This window comes from Acipenser ruthenus, chromosome 32 (assembly GCF_902713425.1).
Source record: "Acipenser ruthenus chromosome 32, fAciRut3.2 maternal haplotype, whole genome shotgun sequence".
Taxonomy (NCBI): Eukaryota; Metazoa; Chordata; class Actinopteri; order Acipenseriformes; family Acipenseridae; genus Acipenser; species Acipenser ruthenus.
Genome location: NC_081220.1, coordinates 13,187,442 through 13,206,456, shown reverse-complemented (window position 1 = coordinate 13,206,456; position 19,015 = coordinate 13,187,442). Strand labels below are relative to the sequence as shown.

Sequence of the window (19,015 nt, the reverse complement as noted above, 5' to 3'; positions counted from 1 at the left end):
AATTACGTCTCACCCGAAAGACGGAGCACAAGGAGGTTAAGTGACTTGCTCAGGGTCACACAATGAGACAGTGGCTGAGGTGGGATTTGAACCGGGGACCTCCTGGTTACAAGCCCGTTTCTTTAACCACTGGACCACACAGCCTCCTAGTACAACCTTGAATGGGTGAAACTGCTATGCAATAGGAGTCTTCCTGGTAAATGCATAGTATAACCATTGGAAAAGCATAGGGGAAGATTGTAGAATTATCTGGCGCAAATACCATGGTAAACTTTTATAAGGGAGCTCCTGAACTCAACAAAAAAGATTAAGGAAGTCCAGTGTCCTCCTTGGAATTGGGGCAGAGCAGCAGAGTCTGTGCTGTGTCTGTTTGGGAAGGGAGGCAGAGCAGCTGCTTACTGCAGGGCCAGCCTCGGAGAAGGACCCGAGGCGTGGCCGAGGCACGGCCCAGAGAGGCTGCAGGGAAGCTACACTCCACACCCGCTGTCCTTTTCATCTGTGAACTCGCTTTGAATAATCAGAACGATGCCTTCAGAAAAATACAGTCCTGAATGCGGAGGGCCCTTTGTGTGTCCGAGTGTGACACTGTCTGGAGAGCGTGAGTGTGGCTCTCTGCATGCTTGTGTGTGTGTTTGAGTGACACAGTGCGAGGGTGTGTGTGTGACACTGGGAGTGTGTGTGTGTCTGTGAGTGATCCTGAGGACGTGCATTTCTCAGAGTAGCTGGGGCGCGTGTTGACAGGCCTCAGTAAAGTCCACACTGCCAGCCCAGCTGCAGCTGAGATCACAAACACAGATAGGCGAGGCGAGGAGAGGAGCAGGACTCCACCCAGCCTGCATCGCCTCCCCTTGTCCACCAGCACACAAACCCTCAGGCTCATCCGCTGGGCTTGTTTCCCTTTAGATGAAAAGCAGGCCCTTAAGGATAAGCTTTCAGATCCTCCTTTTATTTATTTATTTATTTATTCATTCATTCATTCATTCATTCATTGTTTAATTGCAGCGATGTGAGGCAACGAGACTCTGTAAGCTTGAAATACATTTTGGACTAGATGGATAGAGAGTTCTTGGGTAAATGAAGAGAGCACCAGTCAGAAAGTAAATAAGTTCACTTGAGTTTCTTTCAAAACAGCTAAGATTTGTGGAACTATTCTGTTTAAGTGCTTTGAAGAGTTAATTATTTTGTATTTAAACCTGTGTGTTTGAATGGGAACCGGAGCTATGGCTACAGCAGAGCTGCGGCTCTAATTGGTGTCATTATCCACCATCAATCATAATGAGTTAATAATTAATCCAGGACTGGATAATTGGACTCAGGTGTAGACCACGCGACTAGCAGCACCGTCTGCATGTGAGTGGAGATGCATCATGGATTGAGAAGGGGGGTGGTGGGTACTGTGTCCCACCACCCAAAAAAATACACTGACGTCATGCCTCCTTTTGAAATGAAATATTACAACATGTGTATATATCTATATATATATAAGTCTAATTAAACTAATTGAATAGATTTTAATTGCAGAGAGTGGGGGCGTTGGCATGGGTAAGTGGTAAACTGACGTGCATGAGCATGTACTGTATATACAGAGAGAGAGAGTATTTTCAGCAGCTCCGCCACCCCCATGTCTTGGTCACGCTTGCCTCCCCTGTGCTTGCTCCTTTAAAGTTATGTAGAAATGAAATGGAAACTTAACAACCCTCACTGTGTCTTTGTGTGTTTGTGTCTCTGTGTCTGGGTGTCTGTGTCTGTGCCTCTGCGTTCAGGTTTGAGGAGCCCCTGTCCATCATGCTGAGTGAGCGTCACCGCACTGTCAGGGAGCAGTTGGAGGCACTGCGGCAGCGCAGAGCCATGGCGGGGGTGCGAGTGGAGGCTGCATCTCCCCCCCGGCCCCCCCCTCCACCCCCGCCCCCTCTTCCCCGCCCTCACACACCCCAGCCCCTCTGCCTGAGCCAGCGCCAGAAACTACACCTGCAGCAGCAGATGCAACAGGTGAGCAGCTTCCATCCAGAGCTCTCCAACACTCACACAGGTGAGCAGCTTCCATCCAGAGCTCTCCCACGCTCACACAGGTGAGCAGCTTCCATCCAGAGCTCTCCCACGCTCACACAGGTGAGCAGCTTCCATCCAGAGCTCTCCCACACTCACACAGGTGAGCAGCTTCCATCCAGAGCTCTCTCACACTCACACAGGTGAGCAGCTTCCATCCAGAGCTCTCCCACACTCACACAGGTGAGTAGCTTCTATAGAGAGCTCTCCCACACTCGCACAGGTGAGCAGCTTCCATCCAGAGTTCTCCCACACTCACACAGGTGAGCAGCTTCCATCCAGAGCTCTCCCACACTCGCACAGGTGAGCAGCTTCTATAGAGAGCTCTCTCACACTCACACAGGTGAGCAGCTTCCATCCAGAGCTCTCCCACACTCACACAGGTGAGCAGCTTCCATCCAGAGCTCTCCCACGCTCACACAGGTGAGCAGCTTCCATCCAGAGCTCTCCCACACTCACACAGGTGAGTAGCTTCTATAGAGAGCTCTCCCACACTCGCACAGGTGAGCAGCTTCCATCCAGAGTTCTCCCACACTCACACAGGTGAGCAGCTTCCATCCAGAGCTCTCCCACACTCGCACAGGTGAGCAGCTTCTATAGAGAGCTCTCTCACACTCACACAGGTGAGCAGCTTCCATCCAGAGCTCTCCCACACTCACACAGGTGAGCAGCTTCCATCCAGAGCTCTCCCACGCTCACACAGGTGAGCAGCTTCCATCCAGAGCTCTCCCACACTCACACAGGTGAGCAGCTTCCATCCAGAGCTCTCCCACACTCGCACAGGTGAGCAGCTTCCATCCAGAGCTCTCTCACGCTCACACAGGTGAGCAGCTTCCATCCAGAGCTCTCACATACTCACACAGGTGAGCAGCTTCCATCCAGAGCTCTCCCACACTCACACAGGTGAGCAGCTTCCATAGAGAGCTCTCCCACACTCACACAGGTGAGCAGCTTCCATCCAGAGCTCTCCCACACTCACACAGGTGAGCAGCTTCCATCCAGAGCTCTCTCACACTCACACAGGTGAGCGCAGCACACGGCGTACTCACTGTAGTCCTGTTGACTCTTTTTTTTAATTTTTTTTCTCTCTGCAGCATGTCCAGTTGCTGACCCAGTGCCACATGCTGACCAGTGTGGTTCCAGGACTGGAGAGCGAGGCCACCACCACACGCCTCTTCCTGGTGAGTCTGAGCCCATGGCAATGCACTTCATTCTCACTGTTTAATAGAACTGTTCAGGGCTGACCTGCGTGCATGTTCGTTATCCCTCCCCTGTTCTTCCTCCCACCCTCTCCCTTCTCCTCCATCTCTTTCCCCTACCTCTCCCACCTTCTCTCTCTTCCTCCCTATTTTCTTCACCCTTCCTCCTCTTCTCTCCCCTCTTTCTCAGAGTGAGCTGCTCTCCTTTGCGGACCGCGCAGAGATGGCTTGCTGTATCCTGAGCCCCGGGTTCACCAGCGCATTCAGAGCGTGTAACCTGCAGGGGGCGCTGTGCCTGCTGGACGAGTTCGACCGCTCCGTCAGACCAGAGCTGACCCCCCCAGGGGACTCCCCACACAAGACCAGGGCCGTCAAAACCACCGGTAACGCTGGGATCAGAACGAGACTTCAAACATTTCCACTAGAAGCCTTTCTCGATGTCTTCAATGTAAATTCAGTGACAAACGTGTTCAACGAGAAGTCTTTCTGTGTCTTCAAATTTGACAAATTCAAAACGTCTGCCACTGAATTTAGGTTATTTTACTAATTAGATTTAGTTACACTATGGAGTGTTTTAATAGTTATGGGTGATACTGGGGACCAGTCAGCTATACTGGGGGCACACTGCTTGAAGTGAATTTGATTGCAAAAAAAACATGTTAGTATTCGTTCATATAAATTATAAATTACTGCATTAAAAAGATGTACAGGAAACCAAAGCATGACTGACAGAATAAATAACCCCATTCTACTGTAAGGTCAGAGATTGAAATAAGACTCCAGTGGCACAGCAGTGTCACCCATTCCAGGTTTTACTATGAGCTTGATTAGCCCCAGTGTGTATAGGTAACAAGCTCAGGTGTGTCTTATTAAACTCACAGTAAAACCAGTAATGGATCAAACTGCTAGGCAATGGGAGTGTTATTTCCATCCCTGAAGGTCATGTTTTTAGGGGTATTGTTCTTTGCGTTGACAGGGACGGACGCCCCCACGCTGCCCTGCAAGGTGGCCTGGATGCTGGCGACCCGAAAGGAGTTCCTGTACCCTGAGCTGCTGCCTGTCTGCTCCCTGGACCCCCAGTTGAAGAGCCGCAAGCAGAAGACTTTCTATGCCAAGGGAGAGGACAGGTAACCCCGGGCTGCAGCGAGCAGGGAGCAGGGCATTAGAATCGATGGTTTACACCCCTTGGTGTTTGCCATCACTCCGAGTGGTTCTGGGTTCGATTGCTCCTCCAGTACTGAGCTGTTGTCAGTTTTCTCTAAGTCTGCCTCTACCTGGCATATATACATGCTTTGAATTGAATGAGGCAGGCTGTTCAGTGCCTGGCATTTAGGCTTCTCCAGACAAGCTTAAAGCAGCTCAAAGCCAGGTAACAAGATTTAGAGGAAAAAATAACTTTATTTTATTTTTGAATCTTGTCTATGTTAATGTTTTCTTTCAAAAACGGCACCTCTGACACTTGTGTAGCACGTGATGGGGAACGTTCATTATTTTGTCAGCTACAATCATTTTAACCCTGCCTTGTGTCCTCCTGCCCTGTCCTACCCTGTCCCCTCCTGCCCTGTGTTGTCCTGTCCCCTCCTGCCCTGTCCTACCCTGTCCCCTCCTGTCCTGTGTTGTCCCCTCCTCAGTTTGCTGGTCCTCGGGCTGAAGCACTTTGCTGAGACGGAGTATCCGCGGCAGTTCATCAGTAAATACCTGCTCCCGGGAAAGACTCCTGAGCAGATCCAAATCCGGCTGCGAAAACTGAACTTGTCCCGCACTCCCAGCAACGACGTCAAGGTGAGCCAGCACTTCCTGCGGGGTCGCACTCCAACATGTCCCCTCGGAAACGACACAAGCGTCTTGATGACTAAAATGTAATATGGAAGTTGTTTTACCTTAAGTGGATATATTTCTAGAAATGAAAAACCTCACTGTTAGTTTTTCCACGTGTATCGGATCCAGTTAAAATTTTAAAATTTCCCACTTTGAATCGTTTAATGTTTATCACACCCCATAATGCTAAACAACACGCTGAAAAGTGAAGCCGTTTGAAGACGGCACTTCCTTAAACGGAAGCAAAATAGGAAAAATGAATTTCAAATTACAAAACAAAGAAAGAGTATAATAAGGGGCTCAGTAATCCAGTTTAGGATTGAAGGACACATTCATCATCACGATCACACCCCGGCTGCATGAAACATTCATAACAGACCCTTCCAGCGCCTTGTGGAGTCTGTGCCACGGCCAGGCTGTGATCAGGGGATCAGTGACACGACCACATCTCAGCTACATCTCCGGATATAGTGGCACATGCACCCTGGAGTGTCACACTGTAATATGTCCCCCCATCCCGTTTCTCTCTGCAGTATTACAGGACGTACAATGAGGTTCCTGTGATGGCTCGTGCCTGCCGCTACGTCCCCCCCACCCAAGCGAGACCCCCAGTGGAGAGAGAGCTGAGCAGCATGCCCATCTGGCTGCAGGTACGACTAGCCGGGTCGTTTAATTAAGTATTTTTTGAAAGAGGTGAAACACCTGTTGATTTTACAAAACTAAAGCCAGGAAACTCTGTTCTGTATTCCAGGTAAGCACTCTTGCGGTGCCTTTCATTTTGTAAGATTAACGTGATATTTTTTTTTGGATTAAAAATCCAGTAAAGGCGCTCCGCGTGGAGTGCAGAACGCGCCCTATAGCCTGGAGATCGCGGGTTCGAATCCAGGCTATGTCACTGCCGACCGTGACCGGGGGTTCCGAGGGGGCGGCGCACAATTGGCCGAGCACCGCCCGGGGAGGGAGGGATTAGGTCGGCAGGGGAATCCACGGTTCACCGCGCACCAGCGACCCCTGTGGCTGATAGGGCGCCTGCGGGTCTGCAGCGGAGCCATTCAGATCTGTGTTGTCCTCCGGCACTATAGGTCTGGTGGCTTCGCTGTGGATCCGCAGTGTGAAAAACGACAGATTGTCAGGAATATGTTTCGGAGGACCCGTTTCCTGAGTCACCGGGGGGTTGCAGCGGTGAACCAGGATAAAAATAATAGTTGGGCATTCCAAATTGGGGAGAAAACCAGGGTAAAAACCATTGGCGATGACTACATTTTAAATATTAAAAAAAGAATGGCAGAAACGCTTTGAAAATATGGCCTGCTGGCACTAGCCGAAGCGTTTGTCTCCTTGACTCTTTTTTTTTTTTGATAGTTTTACCAGCAGCAGAGATACCGTCAGCGTATAGTAGGATGCAAACTGTGTACATTTCATAGCATGCTGAGGCTTCAGTATGTCAGATATAGGATATTGTGATATCCACCCCTGAGGTCAGCTTGCATCTTACAGCATCATGTGAGACATTATTTAACTGTGAATAACTAAATAGCACAGCTTCTAATTTCCATCTGATACAAGCCATGTTATACAAAATGATGTGGAAATTTAAAAAGAGTGCCAGTATCAAACTAATATGAGGGACAGACAGCTAGCAGACCCAGGGGCAATTGCAATCACAGCAGAGCTGTTTGCTGAAAATGCAATTACAATTTCACTGGTATTGTGTTCAATTACAATTACGCTGGTATTGTGTTTAATTACAATTTCACTGGTATTGTGTTCAATTACAATTTCACTGGTATTGTGTTCAATTACAATTACACTGGTATTGTGTTCAATTACAATTACACTGGCATTGTGTTCAATTACAATTACACTGGTATTGTGTTCAATTACAATTACACTGGTATTGTGTTCAATTACAATTCATTACAATTATGCTGCAGTAATTACTATTACTGTATTTTGTTGAATTTATGACGCAGCCCACATTTCCCACCCTCAATCTGAGGAAAAAATAAAACCTCAAATAAAGATGCATTTACAAAGATGCACCCTCAATTACCCAGAAAGCCATTTATTATTATTATTATTATTATTTATTTCTTAGCAGATGCCCTTATCCAGGGCGACTTACAATTGTTACAAGATATCACATTATACATTATTTCACATTATAAAGATATCACTATTTTTTTTTTACATACAATTACCCATTTATACAGTTGGGTTTTTACTGGAGCAATCTAGGTAAAGTACCTTGCTCAAGGGTACAACAGCAGTGCCCCCCACTGGGGATTGAACCCACAACCCTCCAGTCAAGAGTCCAGAGCCCTAACCACTACTCCACACTGCTGCCCATTTATACAAAGGAATACTCAATTTTTTGCAATTAAATGCTACAAACTTGTCTATCGGCATATTGTTGAAGCATATTGCACATTGGTTCTTGTTACAAGCATGCTAATTTACCAATCTCTCCTTGTCATCATCCTCTGAGCTGGAGGGGTCCTCTGTCGCTTGACGTCTGTCAGACACTGACTCCCACCTCTTTGAAAATGACTGCCTGTATCTCATGGGTGATTTGAGATCGGGCAGTCAGTCACACACAATTACAGTTATAATTCACCTGAGGTCTAATTGTTAGATACATAGATAGATAGATGTATTTGTGTGTGTATTTATATATGTGTGTTTTAATTCTTTCAGAGAAGCTTGCCTTACATCTATGAGTGTGTGATGGACTACACCCTGATGCAGCTGGAGAGGGAGGGTCTCCCTGCCAGCCTGGGCGAGGCACCCCCCCCGCCCCCCATAGTGTTCCCCCCCGGGGTCCGCTACCCCCCCGAGCCCCCCAAAGACCTGGTCCTGCCTCTCAAGCTCGTTGTGTCCCGCTACCCTCGCAAATCCTTCAAATTCCGCAAACGGCCGACAGTCATGAGACCCCTGCTCATCCGCCCTCCCCCCTGCACCCCCCCTGGGCTCGTACCCCTGGCCAAAGCCCCTCCCCAGACCACCCAGGCACATCTGACCGCGCGCCCCTTAAACCTCAACCCGACTGTGACCCTGACCCGGATTTCAGGGAAGGAGCTCCTGCAGAAACTTCAGTCCCCTTCAAAAAGCCTCTGCAGCAAAGATGGGCTGATCGCACCCACTGGAACGAAGAGATCTGTGCACGTGCAGCAGGCTAAGACTCTTGCCCCTGCCCCCTCGCCTGCTCCCTTCAGGGAGCTCTGCCCCATATCCAAACTCCCTATGTCCTGCCCCGTCTTCAAGCTGGAGCTCAAGAAAGTGAATCGCCGCGGACCCCGAAAAGCCAGAACCAAGCAGGTCTACTCCAGTCTCCGCCCCCGAAAAGTGCAGCCCATCCAGCCAGCTCCGCCCCCCTCAGCCCCTCCACCCCCTCCCTCGCATCTAGTGTTTGCCATCCCTGCTGGGGGGCAGGTTCAGCTTTTAAGCCTGGGGGGGCCTCCTAGTAATAATAGCAACATTATGAACAGTAATCACAATAGAGGTATGGCTGCCATAGCAGCTAGCTTGACTCAAGGGTTGGGAGGGGTTGGGGGAAGAGGAGGACCCCTCAGTGCAGGCCCCGCAGGGCCCCGCAGTATGCTCCAGCCAACCACTGTCTTCATCAACCCCGCCTCCTTCCCCGTGCTGGCCACTCCCTGTTCAGTGACCGCGCCCCCGGTCCCCAGCTCATTGGGTACAGCCCTGGTCTACCCTGTCCCTTCTTCTGACCTGGCCCACCAGGGCGTTGTTTTAGGAGACAGCAAGCACAAAACAGCCGACCTCCCTCTCTCTGTGGCACCTAAGGACCCCCCAAACTGCCCTCTAGCCCGCTTGCGCCAGCTTATCACCCTTGTACCCCCTTCTAGGAGATCCACAGGTTCATCCCAAAACTTTGAATATCACCCAGTAGCAGTAGCTACCGGAAAGGAACACCCAGTCTCCAGTACCCCCCCTCCAAATACCAGCCCAATCCCAGAGGACCCCAACAGTGGCCCAAAGGGATCTGCTCCCCCACATCCCGACAACTTTATTCCCGAGTCCAAACCTGACTTCCTCATCGGGGAGTTCAAGACCAGCCCTGCCAGCTCTCCGGAGGTGGTGGAGCCTGCAGCCCAGACCCCCAGCCCCTGCGCCTGCCTCCTGCGAGAGGTGAAGCAGAGCCCTGGAGGGAGCCCGCCCCTCCCTGTGGAGGAGATGCACATCGACATGAACATCAGCAGCAACAAACACATCGTGAAAGACATTCCTAGCACCCCCAGCCCCACCCCCAGCCCCACCCCCGGCCCCGCACGCAGCCCAGCACACTCCTTGTACCCCGATTCTCAGTTGAGCCCAGAGTGGTACCCCCTGGTCCCTAGCCACCCTCCCACCGCTGACGAGCCCTATTTCGTCCCCGAAGAACCCCCTTTTAGTGAGAGCGATGGGGAGGGAGAAGAGCTGGATTTTGGGGGTGGCGGGGAGGAGGAGGAGGAGGAGGGAGGAGGCTGGGACTCGGGCAGTGATTTCGGGGAGCCCATGCTGGCCCTTTCGGAGTCGACGGGGAGCCCCGCAAGCAGCCTGGACGGCCAAGCGGACGCCCTCGAGAGACTGATGGAAGTGGGGACCCCCTTGAAAGGAGAGGGAGGGGAAACGATGGAGGAGGAGGAGGGAGGAGGAGGAGGAGAGAAAGACGCGGCTACCCCTGAAAGAACAGCGCACGTTTCCCTGGACACCCCCCACACTGAAATATCCCCCCCACCCCCAAGCCCTGACGAGCAGCAGCAGGGGGATGGAATACCCCCAGCGGAGTGGAACAGGGAGGTAGAGAGGCTGTGTTTAGGGGAGCATGGAGAAGGGAGGACTGAGAGAGAAGCGGGGGTGGGGGGGCACAGTTTGAGCGCCGACGCCCCCCCTCCTGACCAACAAGGAGCGCAGAATTCAGGGGGGGTGCAAGAGGAGCAAGGTGGGGGTACGGTTGAGGGGGAGGGGGAGGGAGAGGGAGAGGCGGAGGAGGGGGGTACCCAAGATGAAGAGGAGGAAGAGGGAGAGGAGGAGGATGATGAAGGGGAGAGGGAGGAGCCTGAGGAGGAAGAGGACTTCGATGACCTCACCCAGGACGAGGACGAGGAGGAAGTGATGTCGTCGGCCTCGGAGGAGTCTGTGCTGTCCGTCCCCGAGCTGCAGGTAAACCGGTGGGGTTTCGGAAGAGACAGTGATGTGCGTGCGAGTGTGTGTGTCTGTATACACAGTATGTTACAGGAAGGTCTAAGCAGGGTTCATTTGTAAAAATTAAGAAAGAGGGAAAGCATTTTTGTCTCCAGTCCTAATGCACTGCCCTTGATTCACAGCAGCTCTCAGATATGCTTCAGGTTCCCCTCTGCTTGTGGATCGGGGAGGTTTGTGTCTCATTGCTGGTGTCGGGAGCTGCATGCCCACCTTTGCTGTGTTTTAACATCATCTTCATTTTTGAACGATACCAGAGGCGTAGAGACTGATCTGAGGAGACCGGACACTGCTGTTGTGAAGAGCGCTAGTTTTTAGTTTTTTTTTATTGTGCATGTTATGTGTGTCAGTTTCTTTTTTGAAACAAAATGCTTTTTTTTTCATACGGTTAATCATGTCTGTGTTGACTTTAAAACATGCTGTATAGTTATAGGCATTGTGTTACAGGAAGGTGTGTGTATGGACAGTGTGTTACAGTAGAGCCTGCACACGTTGCTGCCCCCTGCAGAGCACAGTGGAGATCTCACCTGGCTCTGTGTGAGCGTGTGTAGACAGTGTTACAATAAGGTGTGTGTGGACAGTGTTTATAGTAAAGCCTGTGTGCTGCTGCCCCCTGCAGGAGACGATGGAGAAGCTCACCTGGCTGGCCTCGGAGCGCAGGGACGCGAACTCGGAGGAGGAGAACTCCCCCAATTCCCAGGAGGAGAATTCCGAGGAGGAAGAGGAGGGGCCTCAGAAGGGGGAAGAGGAGTCCGGTGAGGGAGGGGTCCCCGGGGGGGCAGGAGGGGAGACCCCCAGAAGGAGCGGGACCCCCGAGACCAGCGGCAAGGGAGCAGGGAGGAGGAGAGGTGAGGGGGGAGGGGAGAGTGAGGGGGTACAGGGCTGTGTTGTGTTCAGGGGTTGTGCGGTTGTGTTTCTGTGCTATGTTGCTGTGTTTTCTGTGCTGTGTAGCTGTGTTTCTGTGCTCTGATGTGCTGTGTTTCTGATCTGTGCTGTGTTGTGTCATGTCCCCCCAGGTGAGGCTGGGCGGGGGGCTCGCCAGGGCAAGGCTCCCTATAGGTCACGGCGGAAGAGGAGCCGGGTTCAAGCCAGCAAGGACGCCTCCAAACTGGTGCTGCTCTGCGATGAAGACATCCTGGAGAAGGACCCGCTGAGAGAGCACAAGGATATCGCCTTCGCACAGACATACCTCAACAGGGTGAGAGACAGAGAGGGGTGGAGTGAAGTCTAGGGTACAACCAATGCGTACAGATTACTCAAAGTTGGATAAAACCCCCATAAAAAATCACACACCTTCTGTTCTGTAAAGAGGTATTTCACACACACAGAGAATCCCCCAAAAACGGCTGCAGAGCAGAGCTGGGGAGAGTCCTCTGCTAATCCCCATACAGAAGAGAACTGGTTCCACCTAAAAGAAAGCAGCCCAAACTCTCTCCACTTCCCAGCACTGGAGTCGGTCTCAGGCAGTGCACTTAAACCATCATTAAACTCCTACATGCATCCCTCTCCTCCAAAACTACTGTTAATATCCAGGAGAGCCCTGGCACTGAGCCCGCCAGACAAAACACTAGGCTCTGCCCTGGTAGAAACCTACACCCTCTACTGGAGAGAACCGATTCAATATCAAAACACTCCCTCTCTACAGTTCTCTCAACAGAGAATACACACTGGCAGAGAATCTCATTATCATAAAGAACCCCCAAAACACCTATAACCTAAATACAGAGTCAGAAACGGGCAGCACAGAGCCCAGTGGAGACACAGAGAGGAGGGACTCTGTACCCAGAGACACCGTGGAGAGATTGAGATCCACTTCACCCTCCACTGTGAGAGGTACAGAGAGAGAGACACAGAGAGATACAGAGCTGAGAGAGGTACTCCCTCAGGCTGTCAGACAGGATCGAGAGCGTTCTGCTCCAGAGACAAGAGGAGAAACTGCAGGTCTTTCTGGGGGAGAGGAGAGAGGGAGCAGTGATAGCTGCAGAGTTTGCAGCTTCCTGCCACAGGGCCAGAGACACAGGCGAGCCCGACGCACAAATATTGTTCAGTTCAAGTCTGTTCTTTTGTGTTCTCTAACACATTGTATCATTGGCAATACTTGTTCAACTGGTCATACCAATCAAGTATTGAACTTGACAAATACACACACACACACACACACAGGTGCTGTATTGATCCCTCTCTCTTGACAGGTGCGCGAGGCCCTGCAGGACTCCCCTGGGAAGATGGAGCAGTTCCTGCGCTTGCTGTTTGAGTTTGAGACGAGCTCGGAGCCGCGCACCGCAGTCGATCTGTACCTGCAGCTCAGCGAGGTGCTGAGGGACTGGCCAGAGCTGCTCAGAGACTTCGCTGCCTTCCTGCTTCCTGAGCAGGCCCTGCAGTGTGGACTGGTAATACAGCCACCTTCTATCAATACCCTGACACTGACTCCTAACACGGTCAGCAAGGTGCTGAGAGCCCTCTTGCAGCTCCCAGTCTGACTGCTCTCTTACTGGTCTCTTTCCACCTGCTCCCAGTCTGACTGCTGTCTTACTGGTCTCTTTCTCACTGTTCCCAGTTCGAGGAGCAGCAGGCGTTCGAGCGCAGCAGGAAGTTCCTTCGCCAGCTGGAGATCTGTTTCGAGGAGAACCCCTCTCACTACCAGAAGGTCGTGCGCATGCTGCAGGGGGGTCCGGAGCTGCCCCAGGCAGACATCGAAGAGGTAAACATACCGCCCATACCCCTAAACCAAGCACACACCCGCCCATGCCCCCGACACACCCACCAGACCTGACACAAAATACCCAAAGCAGACACACACGCTCATGTCTCACAACTATCTCTCTCTGTCTCTCTCTCTCTCTCTCTCTGTCTCTCTCTCGCTCTCTCTCTCACTCTCTCTCTCTCGCTCTCTCTCTGTCTCGCGCTCTCTCTCTCGCTCTCTCTCTGTCTCTCTCTCGCTCTCACTCTCTCTGTCTCTCTCTCTCCTCTTCCTCTTCCCCTCTCCCCCTCTCTCTCAGTTAAAGGTTCAGATGTGGACGCTCCTCAAAGGTCATCACCACCTGCAGACCGAGTTCTCCTCCTTCTTCGAGCAGCTGCACCCCCCCCCCTCGCGCCCCTCTCACTTTGAGGAGGTTATCTGGACGGAGGAGCGCGAGCGTGACCTACAGCAGTTCGACGGCTTCGAGGAGGTGACCCTGCCGGACCTGGAGGAGGAGGAGGAGCCCGCCCCCCCCAAGCTCCCCAGCACAGGTGCCCGGAGCCGCAGGAGGAAGGAGCTAGGGGCCCCCGGGGGCCACGACAAGGTATGGCGACGTGAGGGGGACGGGGATCGTCACAGGAAATCGAGAGAGGCCTGTCTGTGTGTGTCTGCCTGTGTCTGTCTGTGTGTGTGCACGCCTCTGTGTGTCTGCCTGTGTCTGTCTGCCTGTCTGTCTGTGTGTGTCTGCCTGCCTCTGTGTCTGTCTGTCTGTCTGTCTCTGTGTCTGTGTGTGTCTGCCTGCCCCTGTCTGTCTGCCTGTCTGTCTGTATGTGCGCCTCTGCATGTGTCTGTTTGTCTGTCTCTGTGTCTGTGTCTCTGCCTCTCTCTGCCTGTGTCTGTCTGCCTGTGTGTCTGCCTCTGCCTGTGTCTGTATCTCTGCCTGTGTCTGTCTGTCTGTCTGCCTGCCTCTCTGTCTGTCTCTCTGTCTGTTTGCCCACGGATGCAGCAGTCAGTCAGTGGATCGGCTCTCCCTTGTTACTGTGATATTCTCTGTATAAAACCGGTTTTCTTTCCAGGAGTGGGAGTGCACAGAGGGGGGGAAGGACTGCCCCTGCTCCTGCCACAAGACCAGCCACGAGGGCAAACTGCGCAGGCACAAGAGGAAGAGCTGCCCACGCTGCCACGGGAGCAAGGTGAGAGGGGAAGAGGGAGGAGAGGAGAGGAGAGGAGAGGAGAGGAGAGTGAGGGAGAGTGGGGGGGATCGGTGAGTGAGAGATGAGTTGATCTATATTTCTAAATGTTTGGTGGCTGTCTTTAATTGTGTTGAGTATTTCTCACTCTTTTCCGTGTCAGGTGTGTCATACATTCTTACTCGTCAGCATCATTTCCTTCTTGTGCTGCACTTTTACCAAAGACTCGACAACTTACCCCACAGAGTTTACATCAAAGCTATGGTTGATGCTCCCCTGATAAAGGCACGGCTGTGTGGCGTGCAGGGTGAATTACACAGTCAGGGGCGCGCAGGGGTCCCTGAGGGTCTCCCCTGGTAAAGGCACGGCCACGTGACGTGCAGGGGGGAGTCAAACAGTCAGAGGAGCGCAGGGGTCCCTGAGGGTCTCCCCTGATAAAGGCACGGCCGTGTGACGTGCAGGGTGAGTCACACAGCCAGGGGAGCGCAGGGGTCCCCGAGGGTCTCCCCTGGTAAAGGCACGGCCGCGTGGCGTGCAGGGTGAGTCACACAGCCAGGGGAGTGCAGGGGTCCCCGAGGGTCTCCCCTGGTAAAGGCACGGCCGCGTGGCGTGCAGGGTGAGTCACACAGCCAGGGGAGTGCAGGTTCTCATCCCAGCTGTGGAAAGTCGCGGGTCTTCGCTGGGGACTCCGAAGGGAGCATCGCATTTGCTCTGAGGTAAAACCGGCAGGGGCTGTTTGTCCGACCGGCCAGACACCCAGTGAGCTCAGAGCGGACACCTGCAGGGCTGGCCTTTGTCCTGCAGAGGCCAGCAGCTCAATGACATCTCCTCTCGAGTTCCTGGGTGTGGAAGAGGAAGCTGGCTCAGTCGTGGGGTCGGAGGACGCCCGCTGAACCTTCACTTCTCCTGAGCAGCTGTGCGGGGGATTACTGCGGTGAGGGAGCGTAATTGGACATCTGAGCTAAAATAATTGGGCAAATAAATAAAAAGCTGTGGCTGATGATGTGCAATGCAGGGCACGGCTGGGCTCACCCCCGCACTCAAGGCTCTGTGTGATTGATGTACTGTGAGCGACCGTGTCTGCTTCTCCAGCAGGGTGGAGACGCCTCCAAGGGGCCGAAGAGCAAGGAGACCCTCGAGCCCAGCGCGGGCAGCCCCCCCAACGAGGGCAAACAAAAGCAGGACGAGGACGAGGAGGAGGAGGAGGAGGAGGGAGAGGCGGAGGAGGCAGAGGAGAAGGGGAGGCAGGCTGGAGGCAGTGAGCCGCACACACCTGTCTCAGGTGAGTGACTATACAGTATATTAGGGAGGGGTTGGTGTAACAGTTCCACTATATGCTAACTGTCAAAAAAAATACCCTGATAACCTTTATATCACGTAATACTAAAATGAAGGCTAAATGGAAAAAGTACTACTGTTAATTACTGTAAATAACGCACAGAAAATCCCACTTCCTTGGGCTCCCGAGTGGCGCATCCAGTAAAAGCACTCACGTGGAGTGCAGGATGTGCTCTATAGCCTTGACGTCGCCGGTTCAAGTCCAGGCTATTCCTTTGCCGACCGTGGACGGGAGCTCCCAGGGGGGGAGGCGCACAATTGGCCGAGCGTCGCCCCCTTAGGTCAGCCAGGGTGTCCTCGTCTCACCGTGCACCAGCAACCCCTGTAGTCTGGCCGGGCGCCTGCGGGCTTGCCTGTAAGCTGCCCAGAGCTGCGTTGTCCTCCGACGCTGTAGCTCTGGGTGGCTGCACGGTGAGTCTGCAGTGTGTAAAGAAGCGGGCGGCTGACGGCACACGCTTCGGAGGACAGTATTCACAAAGAAATGTGAATACTGTAAACCACCTGTTCAAACAAAACTAGTGTATGTATACAATACTGACCCCCCCTCTAGTGTATGTATACAATACTGACTCCCCCTCTAGTGTATGTATACAATACTGACTCCCCCTGCAGTGTCTATATACAATACTGACTCCCCCCCTAGTGTATGTATACAATACTGACTCCCCCTGCAGTGTGTATACAATACTGACTCCCCCCCTAGTGTATGTATGCAATACTGACTCCCCCTCTAGTGTATGTATACAATATTGACTCCCCCTGCAGTGTCTATATACAATACTGACTCCCCCTCTAGTGTCCATATACAATACTGACTCCCCCTCTAGTATATGTATACAATACTGACTCCCCCTCTAGTGTATGTATACAATACTGACTCCCCCTCTAGTGTCTGTATACAATACTGACTCCCCCTCTAGTGTCTATATACAATACTGAATCCCCCTCTAGTGTATGTATACAATACTGACTCCCCCTGCAGGGTCTGTATACAATACTGACTCCCACATTTAGAAATACTAAAATAAACCAAATTAATTCAATGACAAACTTTGCCATACTGCAATAACTTATATTGTGGATTTTTTTGGTCTTGTGGTTTTGTTGTGTCAAGGTGCTTGGCCAAAAAGCTGTTGTAGACACAGCTATGTGTAACACAGGCTAGATAAATCCTCGCTGGCTGTGCTCACGATGGTACTGGCTATTACTGCTGTACAGACTGGACGATCTAGCATGTGCTACAGAGGTCTATGGCTGGCATCCAGAACAGCTTCTGAACTCAAACACTTTGAAACAGACCAGTCACGTTCCTGTGGCACGGAATTCATTTCATTTCTTTTAGCACTTCATTTTGTTTCCTTTTGTCTTTCAGATTCCTGCAGCTCTCAAGACCCCACTGGGATGGAGGTGCAGGTTTGGGGGTCCCCAGACTTGGGGGTCACTCTGCCTCGGAAAGAGGAGGAGAGAGGGGAGGAGGAGGAAGAGAGAGTGGAGGAACAGGAGGAGGAGGAGGAGGAGAAGAGAGAGGAGGAACGAAAGGAGGAAGAGAGAGAGGAGAGAAAGGAGGAGGAGGAGGAGAGAAAGGAGGAGGAGAGAGAGGAGGAGGAGAGACAGGAGGAGGGAGACCCAAGCAGAGCTACAGAATCCACACAACCTTCCCCTAACGCCATCAACCAATCAGCAACAACCACAGCGATGACCTCGCTGGACCCCGCTGCTACCGTCGCCTCAGAAACAGAGCGAAGGGCCGCACAGACCGAGGGAGTCTGGGAAGGGGGTGGCAGTTCAGAGGAGGTGAAGAGACAGAGTGGAGGCTCCAGTGTCTGTTCCAGCCCCTCCCTCCTCCCCCCCCACACAGACTCCACTCTAACATCCCCCGGATACAAACCCCAGGGCTGCAGTGCCTCTCCGAGCAGGCAGGGGGCGCAGGGGACCCGGGACACCCCAGGGGTACAGCAGGGGACCCCTTCACCCCCCTGCGGGAGTGCCGACTCCACCGTGTGTGCCAAAAACATCTCTGTGAGCGCTACGGGGGAGAAGGTGATCCTGTGGACCAGGTGAGAGGAGGGGGGTCTGTGGAGAGAGAGGCAGGCAGGCAGGCAGAGATAGTCCTGGGGCCAGTTGTATAAAGTACCTTCATTATGAAGTCTAAGTGTACCCTTATCCAACCTCAAATGTGTTACCGCTAGAACCGCCGCGGTTATACTCCTAACTCAAACCGTCGCCGGCAGTCATTGCAGTTACATTTTAAACAACATCAGTATTAAAATGAAAGACAAACTATCGGATGCAACTCATTATTCAAGCACCTCGTATCAAACATCTGCACGGCCGAAACACCGTATTTAAATGAACAATTAAACATGAAAGGGTTTGTTTTCTATCTTATAAAGCACTACTTCAAAAAACGTAAACATTTCAAAAGAAACTAGTGTGTAAACAGGTGTATGTGCGTACAAAACTGTAAAAACGAAATTGCTGAATTTAAAAGGAAAGTGATGTGTTTTCTCTTGCGTTTGCCACTCGGTGCAGCACTGAATCCAGGCTGAGCTGCGGCAGCTTTGCAGTTTTCTGATCGAAATGTTTCTGCCGAAGCACTGTGGCTAGCTTCAAGATGAAATCTCTCCTACTCGTATTTTCCCTGGTGCATTCTTGTACAAAACGAAGGAATTGATGGCTGCCAGGTCCAGTAGAGATAACAACAGGCTTGTATATATTAAAAAAATAGAATATTGTAGGTTATATTCAAAATAAAAACATGTATTGTAAAAGGCAGTCAAAGTGACTGCTTTGGCGATTCTCAGTGGGAGGGATTATAACTTCCTTATTTTCGTGATCCTGCCTTTCCGACGTCGTCAGGGTATTTAATACGTGTATTTAGTAAAAGTCATACGTGGACAACCGCATAACTTTCAGATTTTTATTATTATTTATTTCTTTATTTATTTCTTAGCAGACGCCCTTATCCAGGGCGACTTACAATTGTTACAACATATCACATTATACATTATTTCACATATCACATTATTTTTACATACAATTACCCATTTATACAGTTGGGTTTTTACTGGAGCAATCTAGGTAAAGTACCTTGCTTAAGGGTACAACAGCAGTGTCCCCCACTGGGGATTGAACCCACAACCCACCGGTCAAGAGTCCAGAGCCCTAACCACAACTCCACACTGCTGCTACACACGCAGAGTAATTTCAATTTGAAAACCTCAAACTGTCAAAATGACGGCCGTGGTGGTTCTCGTGTTAAGCTGGTTTCTGCAGCACCCTCAAAGGAACACTTAAGGGGAAATGTAACTTGAAATATTTAATGCAACTGGCCGCTGTGAAGGTTTAAGGAACTGAATTTATTCAGCCTGGAACAGAGAAGAATTAAGACCCAACTTGACAAAGTTTTGAGATCAATCAGCTGGTAGGAACCGGACACTCTGAGCTGAATGGCCTCCTCCTCGTTCACAAATTTTCTTCTGTTGTAATAATGAAGCTGTGGAATGCAGATACAATTAGAAACACCTGCCATAACAGTGTCA

At 51.6% G+C, this 19,015-nt stretch overlaps 1 protein-coding gene across 2 annotated transcripts in view; it reads left to right on the top strand.

The window, feature by feature from the left end:
• LOC131703052 (GON-4-like protein) overlaps positions 1-19,015 on the top strand; it is a 40,587-nt gene that overhangs the window by 18,044 nt on the left and 3,528 nt on the right. The window contains exons 15-29 of one of the 2 annotated variants that reach the window (XM_059005899.1): positions 1,764-1,989; positions 3,141-3,227; positions 3,436-3,628; positions 4,222-4,372; positions 4,877-5,027; positions 5,597-5,713; positions 7,761-10,226; positions 10,885-11,113; positions 11,282-11,463; positions 12,458-12,655; positions 12,823-12,966; positions 13,265-13,549; positions 14,022-14,138; positions 15,231-15,417; positions 16,846-17,530. In XM_059005899.1, coding sequence (XP_058861882.1) covers positions 1,764-1,989; positions 3,141-3,227; positions 3,436-3,628; positions 4,222-4,372; positions 4,877-5,027; positions 5,597-5,713; positions 7,761-10,226; positions 10,885-11,113; positions 11,282-11,463; positions 12,458-12,655; positions 12,823-12,966; positions 13,265-13,549; positions 14,022-14,138; positions 15,231-15,417; positions 16,846-17,530 — 5,418 coding nt within the window. Of the gene's footprint in view, positions 1-1,763; positions 1,990-3,140; positions 3,228-3,435; positions 3,629-4,221; positions 4,373-4,876; positions 5,028-5,596; positions 5,714-7,760; positions 10,227-10,884; positions 11,114-11,281; positions 11,464-12,457; positions 12,656-12,822; positions 12,967-13,264; positions 13,550-14,021; positions 14,139-15,227; positions 15,418-16,845; positions 17,531-19,015 lie in introns of both variants that reach the window. The other variant, XM_059005898.1, reaches the window with a different exon arrangement.